The 10,928-nt window shown below is 43.4% G+C and overlaps 1 protein-coding gene across 1 annotated transcript; it reads left to right on the top strand.

The window, feature by feature from the left end:
• Positions 1 to 1,819: 1,819 nt before the first annotated feature.
• On the top strand, positions 1,820 to 10,179 carry LOC128719303 (choline-phosphate cytidylyltransferase B-like). Its single transcript, XM_053812928.1, has 4 exons — positions 1,820 to 2,299; positions 8,316 to 8,501; positions 8,623 to 8,760; positions 9,340 to 10,179. Exons 1-4 carry the CDS (start codon positions 1,820 to 1,822, stop codon positions 10,177 to 10,179), a joined length of 1,644 nt encoding a protein of 547 aa, XP_053668903.1.
• The last annotated feature ends 749 nt before the right edge of the window (positions 10,180 to 10,928 follow it).

Below are 10,928 nucleotides of genomic sequence, written 5' to 3'. Positions count from 1 at the left end.
GTACGAGGTGAAGACTGGTCCAAAGTGAAAATATAGCTCGATTGTGCTTAGACAAAATAAAAATATAGTGAAAATATAGCTGGCTCAGACAAAACGGTTCCACGAGGGTGCAGAGACTGCACATTCATGGACGTGTGGTAGACAAGTCGGAAAGCTATGCGTCCTCGATGGAATTGCTTCGGAATCCGCATTCCATCATCCATGCTACGTAGGAGTCAGCCAGCACCTTTCGGTGGGAGGTAGTATGAACCGCTATAGTACTGCTGCCTGTTTGGAACTGGTTCCTCGTCCGCCGAGTTCATGGTCCGCAAGGTCTTGGTGTGGGAATATTGAGTCGAAGCACAAAACTAGTCCAACCGGCACGTGGTTTTTGGAAAGCAGATTTCGGCGTGTGATGTATGAGTCATCCACTCACTCTATTCGTCAGCGGATGGTTCAAATCCGCTATGGTAAACCTCTGTAGCTCAACCGATGGATCATTTTATTGAAATGCAAACATATGGACTAGAGATGTGCACGCTGAGTAAGAGTGAGTGAGTGATTTGAATCCTTCGAGAGAGTGAATGAATATAAATCAGCACGAAGAGTTTTTATGACTCCTTTAACCATTTTTTTGCGTTTATACTCACTCTCACTCTCTCTGCCGACTAGAAACTCACTCAGGAGTGAGTAAAACTGTTTTATCACTCTTTGGATTATAATCACTCCTTAAGAGTGAGTAAAAGACGAATTAAACGTTTCGGAACTGATCTTCGGACTAACATGAGCAATCAAATGTTGTCAAAGTTGTTTCGGTACAATTTGTTAATACCATCTAGACATGTGTTACCGGCACATCCATTTAATAAATTTTATGTGCGTATGGGTGAAATTTAAATTGATACTAAACCATCGTTACTTCGCTCTCAGAAGAAATGAGAGCAGGGCGTGCTGAAACGGAAAGTTTGCTATATTTATTTCAAGCGCGGATGTTCTCTCGATAAGACACTGACGGACTGGTGATTGCTGTTGCATCGTGTAAAGTCAAGCATTGAATCTGTGTTCTGATAATTGCTCTGACTTGTGATTTTTAGTTGCGCTGTGTGTCTTCCACCGCTCTAGCTAGGTTTGTGTTAATGAATGCGATTACGATTCGTGCCAGTCATGTGAAAGGTGATAACTTTGTCGCGAATAACCTTCCGACGGCGATGTCCAGTTAGTCAGGCGTTATACGTTAATTTTCGCCAATGTTTAAGAATAATTCGTAAATCGAATGTTTCATTTGTGATTCAGGGATTAGGTCGCTTAAAATATCACGTGGCGTTCAATGAAGGATGCATGTGTACCGATAGGAGCAAAACTACTGAAGCTGTCCCGTACATGTGCCATTTAAATCAATCAGATTGTTCATGCATCTCGACGATGATGTTGTTCATAATAGTGCAGTCGGTTGATGACATTAGAATAGATTATTTGTCACCGTCGCCTAACGTTGGCCTTTTTCGACGCAACTTGCCAATCCTGGTGCCATATTCCTCCCGGTCTCGTTGTTTCATCATAAATTATCCAATTATATTATGTATGTAATAAAACTACACAACCATTCCTAACACGCAGGGTTCTACCCTTTCTTGTTCAATTTTCACAGGGATTAGTGCCGGATCCTGTTTGAAGACAGTTCCTGCTGGTTGTCGCATAACGCTTCAATTACGCCGTCTGGTGTCGAACAAAGCAGACCAGCACTAGCCTGTTACTGGCCTTTTTGTGGCACGTGGAAGAACCAACGTGTGGCGTTAAACTGGCATCGTTCACCACGACACCGCAGCAGACGCCTGTGAGAATGTCGCGCAAACGACCACGTGACAGTTTGAGTGATATGCCAGGCAGCGCCAACACCAGCACCGGTCGCTTGACAATCGATGAGACGGTTTCGATCACGATCGACCCAAACGGAGAGTTGGAAGATCGATTGGCCACGCAGGAGCAGCAACAGCATTCGCCACAGGTACAGGTTGATGCCACGGCCGTGTCAGCTGATGGTACCGCTGATAGTATGAACGGGAGCAGCAAGCGCTTCAGCAGCATCCGAATCGTGGACGAAGGTATCGAACCCGGCCATGCCGATAATTTTTGGCCACCAAACAATGACGGTGCGCTGAACGGACATGTAAATTTTGGCCAAACGGCAGCAGAACGTCCCCGTTCGTCCGATCCGGCATCGCCTCCATCACTTTCGTCAAATGGATCATCTTCTGTGGCCACATCATCCGGATTCGCTAGCCAACAAGCAACGAGTGGCGTCGAACACAGCCCACCGGTGGTAAGTGTGAGCAGAGCACACAAATAACGAAACGCATACCACGTCCACTACTACGCATTGCACACGCTATCACGAGGTATTAGCACCAACCGTGTCGTGAATGTTACGTTTATCAATGGACGTGAGAATTGAAGGCTTAAGGAAGAAGAAATACGGATGAAATCGGAGATTTTCCCCCAAAGGCTAATGTTATGAAAACAAATCATCGTAACCTTATCGGAACGTCACTGGAACGCAGTATCGTATCGTGAAGTTGTGGTGCATTTTTCGGGTACGATGGTAATTGCGCGTTCACATACTTTTTATGACAATCTAAAGCTAGCAAACGATAGTCTGAAATGAAACCGTTGAACGTATCTTATCGCTCTGTTTGGGGATTTGGAGGTGTTCCGAGTATTTGTTCGCTCGTGTGTTCGCCTTTTATTTTTCTTCATGCATTACTACGCCGTTACGTCAGGCGTAGGGTAAATGGGGATTGCTCACAACATCGTACGATAGATGACCCAGCAAACCGCAGGAAACCCCAACTTTGAAAATTGATAAGCGTTGAGCTCAAGCGCTGACGAAGCACGAGGAAGCGTTAGTTTCATGTGGCCGGGTGGCTTAGTGATCGTAGATGCGGACAGATCATCACAGCAGAAACTTTGTTACTTGTTGGGGGATGAGCGGAACTGTGTTTTAACTTGATTGGCAAAGGATATGTATGACACAAATACCCAGCAAGTTAAATAATATATGGCGGTATTTAATATGAAAACATAACGAAAGCCTTTGGTGAAGGTCATGCTTAATTTAACCAGCGAATTCAAATAAAAAACCAGCCCAAACAAATCAGATATAAGGGTATGGTCTGATGTTTACTGCGTGTGTGTTATGCCTCCAACACCCATCCTATTCATGTTGAAGGCGATTAGCTTAGGCTGAACAAGATTGCGCAAGCACGTTTTGGGGTATTTTGTCCCCCTTCTTCCCCAAGAACACGTGCTGCTATACACATAACCAGCGCGCACCGATGTGCTATGCGTATTCGCCTACATCCACGGTATATGTCTGATTGCGTCATGGCATGGGGGTGATACGTATAGTGACACGTTTCATTCCATTCTGTGCAGCCAGGGACTGAATCATCGATCATGCGAACTTAAAACAGATAGAAAAAAGCGTATAGTCAGCAAATGAAACACGTATGTAGTGCAATTAATTATTCAAACAAACCAATATACAAAATTTGCGCACGCGGTCCTCCACAATAAGGGTGCGATTGTGTGCGTGTGCGTAACGGAAACTCTTATCAGCACACTCATCGTATGTTTGATTTTGGGGGGGTGCGTATGTGTCCGTGCGTTAGTTCCGTTTTGAGGTCGACCAAATTCCAACTGCGAGCGACGTCATCACCCATGAGGGCGGCTTTCTTACGCTGCCGTCTCTGATTGGCTACTCGTGCAACATGTGCGTAGATCGCGTGATTTTCTTTCCACTTTAAGATTTATGTGTGTGAGAAATTCGAGACCGGTACCGCTGTTTTGTCTAACGTTCTGTATTGCGTTATGCTGGTACGGCTTCCCAGCTTTCGACGCTACTCGTAGAAATATTGACCATTAGGAAACTTTGTGCTATAAAGTGTGTTTGCGGGTTGGAACGCGTCGCATTGGTTGTTATATTAGTTTTAATATTTACGATACAAATTGAATTGAATTCGTGTGATTTTTTGTACATAATGCTACTGCATATTCACACTTGTACCCTTTTTGTGTTGTTTTATATCAGCAAATAACAAAAAAGAACGACTACGAAGATTTCAGGGCGTTTTTGCTCTACACTTTGGTTCTCCGCACCTGCCACAACCATCAAGATGCAATTTGCTGTTTTTGCCGTTCACCATTTTCTGCGCAATCTTACGATCACGCCACATCGACCGAGAGTGCGAAAACGGTCTGTTTTTTGTTTCGTGTTTTATTTCCCCCGGGTGGTGCCGGTGATAGTCTGACGTGGAGTTTTTAGCGTAGCGTGTGTCACAACAAGGGACTAAGGAAACGAAAAATACATCCTATGCTCCCTGCAAAAAAAGCAATGAAACATTAACAGCAGTCTGGGAAAATTGAAGTGGCCATACGATGGCGTTAAGCCACACGGCTGCCCGTCATTCGTCCGTGAAAGTAGCTACCCGAGTTCAAATGTCGTCGAGAGGAAATAGTATGAACAAAGTAATGAACGGCATCGAGATTGGTTCATTTGGAGGTGTCTTGCTGAGAGTTTGCAAGTTATTTTAGAATCCGGACCAATCGATAGCATACGAAGAAGAACAGTGCTATGAGGCTTACGACGTGCTTGTCACGTTTGCGACTTTTCAAGTTCAAGGACAAAGGCAGCACACCAGATTGTAACATACGATCAGCATTAATATGTATCATGCGGGCGTGTTACCGTTTAAAAAATGATAAGAACTGACTATTTGATAAGAAATGTACCCACTGGCTGCTTGGTGGCTACGTCGGTAGAAGGCGGGACCAGGCATAATTAAGAATAATTGATGGTCATTTCAAGGGTTCAAACGTACATAAGAGGCAATCGCATCCTGCCTGTAAATGGTTCAAGCAAACGGGTATGAAAAAGACTTTCCAAATTATTGAAAATGTTAACGTAAAAGGACATGGATAATGACTCACATTATCTATGCTGGTGTGTGTGAAACAATATGTTTTCAGGGGATATGAACTTAACAACTTGACACAAGTGTACATAGTATGGAAAATTGCTATTGTTGGTGGAAGGTCGGTGAGTTGGTTAATATCATTAATAACAAATAGCTAATGTGCTAATGCAAAAAAAAAACTTTCTGTTTATACATACAAAAGTGATGATGTAATGTGGTGTGCAGCAGCAAGAAAGATCTGGCTAAAACGGAAAGTTAAATCAAAATACCGCCTTGTCTTGCTTGGTGGATGTGCAAACCACAAATGATGACGAGGCAGCTGCGTGTTTGCTATCCGATATACAGTAGCGCCCCGAAGATCATGAGATGTTCGTAGTATTATGACGTCATGGTAGGATAAAACTAGCGGAAGGGAGTTATTTCAAGATTGTCTTAGGTTGAAATTCAGTTAAATGCAGCTGTACGACGTACAGCATTTGTTCTCAACTTTTAAAGTGGAATGGACTATTCCTCTTTGGATTAGAAACCGATTTTCCTTTTGCGATTATTTCACCCGCTCTTTACCCGATCGTACGATCTTATTCGCAGTGAGCGAGCAAAGCTCAACATCGCAACCTTGCACCTTGCGCAGTTGGCGATGCTCACGCGAAAATGGTCGTGCCTTCTCGATGCTTGTATGTGTGCTTGTACCGTTCCGCTGGTGCTGTGCGTCCTGCTATGGTACGTATACGCATAAGGCAGACCTGTCTCGTCAGCACCACATCGAGTGCTAATGCACTGACGTCGATCCACACCGGCGTTCGGTAGTTCGAGCTAGAGCTATCGCAAGCAGCTTCGCCACTCATCGGAAACAGTTTTTCCGTGACTGCGAATGCGAACGGGTGGTGGTTCACTGTCCGTCAGTCTAATAGTTGGATTTGAAACTAAACGCACGGACGCCGCACACGCTACACACAGCACGACGATATCCATACGGTGTGGTACGTGTACGGTAGTTTGATTTTACCGTGGGACACCTCGCTTCGTGTGGAGTGCAGCCGACATTCCGATGCGAAAGTTGCACAGTTTTTCACGTACAGCAGTCGCAAACGTAAGCAGTGGCCCTCGCATGTGTTAGGCGATTTTGTTTCGTTGTCTAACAAAAAGAGGTCACATTTTTGAGGCTTCTTTACTGCAGTGGTATCTAAAATCGCAATCGAATCGGTGTTACAGTGATTACGTGGATGTTCCACCACAGTTACGACGTATTCCAGCATCAGTATTATTCACACCAGCACAACATTTGTGCATCGCAGTAAACGTGGAACTTTCGGCAGTATTGTGATGTTTAGTGCCGCGTTCCATTGACTGTTGTGTGGGTATCGGTAGTGAAAGTGCATCCCGTGTGGAACAAGCAATTTGGTATACATTTAGTGAAACGTTATCAGTTCCTTTTACTAACTGAGCAAGCAAATTAAAGGTGGCAAAGAAACCATAATCTCTTCTACACAAAAACCACGATGGCACCCAACTATTTGCCAACTGAGAGCCCAGATGGTCCTGTCACCATCCCCGTGCAACGATTGGACGTAAGTTCGCAATTCTAAGAAATTAAAAGGATTACAGTTACAGGATGATGATGTTTCGAAGCAGAAGCAAATAATATATTAAACAGTGGTAGAATTATATAGTGTGATAGTAATATCACAAAACATAAGTTTTTCCTGTACAAAAATAGAAATATTGTACATCATGTAAAGCGTGAACAGGGTTATGTGCATTGCTGAAGATGTAGGTTTCAGTGCGGAATTGTTGCCAATTTATGCAATCCTTCTCATGCACCACCTGACATCATTATTATACATTGGAAACATTAAGCGCATTTTTCGACACCAACATGCATTGGTTCGTATGTTCGAGTTCATATAATGCCGGAACATGAATGATATAAGAATAGAGTTACTAGTTTTGAGCTATTCTGCATCTTTGTTTTTCATAATGTTTATGGTTTGATACTCCTATATATTGTTGCCTTTGTGCACTAAAGGGATGGAACAGTGGATTGTACAAATATAGATTACAGAACTATCCCGTACATCGGCTTGAATTCAACAAACTAATAGTTACTGTTCTTTAACGTAAACATATTTGATCAGAATTCTGTTTTATCCTTCATTCGTTTATACCTTGATGGTTACTGATTCATATCGTCGCAAACAGCAATAACAGTGCAGATATTGTTGATATCTTAAGTATTTTATCATGGCGCTACCATCGCCGGGTACTTAGAGCGAGCTACTGTAGAACAAGGTCATTGCGGGTATCAGTTTAAATGAAAGAGTCTAATCTTTGAGCGCTTTACCTTCAACGACCATTAGGGAGATAATTATCGCTTAGCCAGAAGTAGGATGTTGCTAATCGTCTTCCGTTCTGTTCCGCGTGAGCTTGTCCGGGTAGCTACTCTAATCAGAAGCTAAGAATTTGTTCACTTATTATCTACACCAAACTGTGTGTGTGTTCTTTCAATGGGATTTGGTTGGATGACTTTTTTTCTTAATAATCTTAAAAAAAAAAACAGCGTAAAAATAATAGTTTAAAAGATTATCGCTTTTTTCATTGGTACATACGGTCACTCAATGCCATCACGTCCACGTTGCGACAGCAACACGATGTGGTTGTGAGTTGGAACTATTACTTCCAACTCAGCTGTAAAAACCGCACAGAGTGAAACCATGCGTGCATGGGCGGTCAAAGGTCTAACATTATAGTTGTGTGGAAGGAAGAATTAAAAACAACCAGCGAAAGACAACCAGCTACATAACAGAAATGAAAAGTAGATGAAAGCAAAATGTATTAAAAAAAAACCCTTCCTTTGTTACCTCTTGTTGCACTGCGTCACGTGTAGTGTCCATGATGGATTCCATAATGTTATCAATGGTACACTAAATGTCATGCTATTTGGCGAGAGTTTAGCTACTCGCAGTGCACATTTGGTTAAGTCGATGCGCCATTAATGCCAACAAACCGAAACTCAACATCCCTGTTTGTTGTGAAGAGAAACAACTGTAGCTAATTTTAACGTGCTGTTACTACAATTGATGGAATGCTTAAAAATAGAGCCACTGTGACGCCAGTGTTGATCGAACGTTGTTGATATGTTGTTATTGCACTAGGTATCGTATGATCGTTGCACTGGTACCAATTTTGGGGAAGATGTCAACATGGTTTCAGCGAGCAACTCACGTAGAATGACGTGTAAAAAAAACTGGCATCCAAAAAAATTGTATCATTTATTTTGATTAGATATGCATCATACACATGGATCGTCATTTAATGGCTTTGGTAATCGAATGGTAATATGCTGTTTTTTGTTACACTTCACAGACCATCTGCAAACAGGCACCATACTCCACAGAATTGGACGCTATAAGGGAGCGCGAGCGATGCGATTATTCACAGAAAATAACCTACCAGATGGCCCGTTCAGGAACTGCGCCACGTATGATTCGAGTGTACGCAGACGGTATTTATGACCTTTTCCACCAGGGACATGCGAGACAGCTGATGCAGGTAAGTGCACCGTGTTTTAATAACTCGGCCATTCCCCGATGATTAAAACATCAGAATCGCCCTAGAACAAAATGTTTCGTCAACGGTAACACCATGCCTAACGGTTGTATTCTTTTTTCAGGCCAAAAACGTCTTTCCCAACGTGTACCTGATCGTTGGAGTTTGCAACGATAAACTGACCCACAGCCGGAAGGGTCGAACGGTGATGAACGATGAGGAGCGTTACGAAGCGGTTCGACACTGTCGCTACGTTGATGAGGTAATTGTCGTCCGGGCGATGGGTGGTGGCATGATTAGTGAAGCAACACACAAAACACAAGGCGTTGGCCGCAATCAACCAAACTAGAATAATGTGTCGTACAAACGGCTTGTGGCGTTTTGTGACACGTTTGCCGGAAGTGATCACGATTGAATGGAATTGAGCGAAATTGCTCAATTGAAATGGATGGTCAAAGAGGGACACGAGTTTTGCCACGCAAATCATCCTTCTCACATGGTTTCTCTCAGGCGTAAAAAATGTACACTGCGACCGGTCCTCAAAAGAGTCGATCATACGATCGTCAATTGGTTGGTGGCCCCCAGTAGTCTCGAGGTCCTCGTGATTTAATGTTGTAGCTCTATTAAATTGACGCAGCAACATCTCGAAGATGTTGCCATTTGGTTTCGCAAATACTTCGCAAATGCTTTGCATCTGCGTCATAATTCTGTTTTTTATGACATAAATGCCGATTGTGTGATGGTTCCATTCAGTGTTGAAGTCATTTTTATTAGCATACGCTTAACGAAAGATTTGAGTAATGACACTGGGTAATAATTTGTTTTAATGTTGCACTTTCAGATTGTACGAGATGCTCCCTGGGAGTTGGACGATGAGTTTATAGAAACGAATAAAATTGATTTTGTGGCTCACGATGAAATACCTTACAGCACGGACGATTGCAATGACGTGTATGCAAAGATCAAGGCCAAAGGCATGTTTGTGGCCACCGAACGAACGGAAGGTGTGTCTACATCGGACATAGTGGCACGAATCGTGAAGGATTACGATATTTATGTGCGTCGCAATCTGGCCCGTGGATACACAGCCAAGGAGCTAAACGTGTCGTTCCTGTCGGAGAAAAAGTTCCGCTTCCAAAACAAAATGGTCGAATTGAAGGATAAGGTGCGAAAAGGCAAGGATGATTTCATTACCAAATGGGAAGAACGATCGACCGATCTGATTAAAACGTTCCTGCTGATGTTTGGCAAAGAGCGAATCTCAATGTTTTTGTCCGATTCGAAGCAACGCATCCGTTCGGCCCTCAGTCCTCCGGGCAGTCCGGGCAGTGGCAGCAATCACAGCCTGAACGATTGTGAAGATGATTTGGAAAGTCCCGATTCCGTGCTCGATTCGCCGCCGAGTAAGCGCTCAAACGTGATCCGAAATCGCCATCATCTGCTTTCCGAAGAGGATGATGAGGAGCACGCTTTGTATGGATCGCATTCACCAGCACCGGTGCTTGAAGACGACGAAGACGACGATGACGACGATGATGAAGCGTACCTGGACACACGCTCGAGGCCATCATCAAATTACAACATTTCTCTTATGGCTGGCGGTGACGGGAATGGTGCCGGCACCACGCTAAATAGCAGTAGTAGCAGCGGAAGTCGAAGCTATGGCAATCGTAACTACTAATCATTAGCGCCAGAGTGCTGGAAAGAAAGAGTGTCCACTTAGTAAAGATGTGGGGAAATGTACTGTCAAATCAGTTTGACATCCCTGAACGTCAGGGAAGTAGCGGTTAGTTCCGGTAGAGAGCGGTAGTGATCGCGCTCTATATATACAAATGATTCCGAGCCGAAGGGCCTCTTTTTTATCGGATTCATGAAAGTAAGCGGGAATAAATTGTCGAATTTTCGGATAACAAGTCTGACAAATTTAACAAGTTGCAATTTTCCATGTCACTGGAGAAATCCATGCTTCGAATTCGGTTCATAATCTTAAGCCTTTGCTCATCATTTACATAGTGTCTGACTCTACTTAAGGTGGATGCTTTTAAACTCAGTGGAACTTACGGATTTGAATTCAGGCTAATGAGATATTCGCAAGATCTTTGCACACGACGTAAACTGCGGAAGAAGAATACAGCTCCAAGCAGGATAAACGGCGCTTAATCTACGAGGGCGATTAACTTTTATCAATATTAATTGATAATTTTAGTGGCGTTTGTTCGAGGCATTCCCTATCAACTAAAATGGCATGCATTGACACTAATGTTGATTAGGTTGTACAGCAGGTGTTTGCACTATTAGGCGAATCCTCCCTCGAACCAGCCTTAAATAGAGTCAGACAGTATGTCAATGATGGGCACAGGCTTAAGGTTAAGTTAGATTAAGGTTAAAGGTTATAAACCTATGTCGCATGGATAGATTTCTCCAGTAGTG

This window comes from Anopheles marshallii, chromosome 2 (genome assembly GCF_943734725.1).
Source record: "Anopheles marshallii chromosome 2, idAnoMarsDA_429_01, whole genome shotgun sequence".
Lineage (NCBI taxonomy): Eukaryota > Metazoa > Arthropoda > Insecta > Diptera > Culicidae > Anopheles > Anopheles marshallii.
This window is presented reverse-complemented; position numbering and strand designations above follow the sequence as displayed.

What these genes read in the sequence shown, in the direction of transcription:
- LOC128719303 (XM_053812928.1), top strand. Translation starts at nt 1,820, where the DNA reads ATGTCGCGCAAACGACCACGTGACAGTTTGAGTGATATGCCAGGCAGC. An exon ending in TCGAACACAGCCCACCGGTG is followed by an intron (nt 2,300 to 8,315) that starts GTAAGTGTGAGC and finishes TACACTTCACAG; the next exon opens with ACCATCTGCAAACAGGCACC. An exon ending in ATGCGAGACAGCTGATGCAG is followed by an intron (nt 8,502 to 8,622) that starts GTAAGTGCACCG and finishes TTCTTTTTTCAG; the next exon opens with GCCAAAAACGTCTTTCCCAA.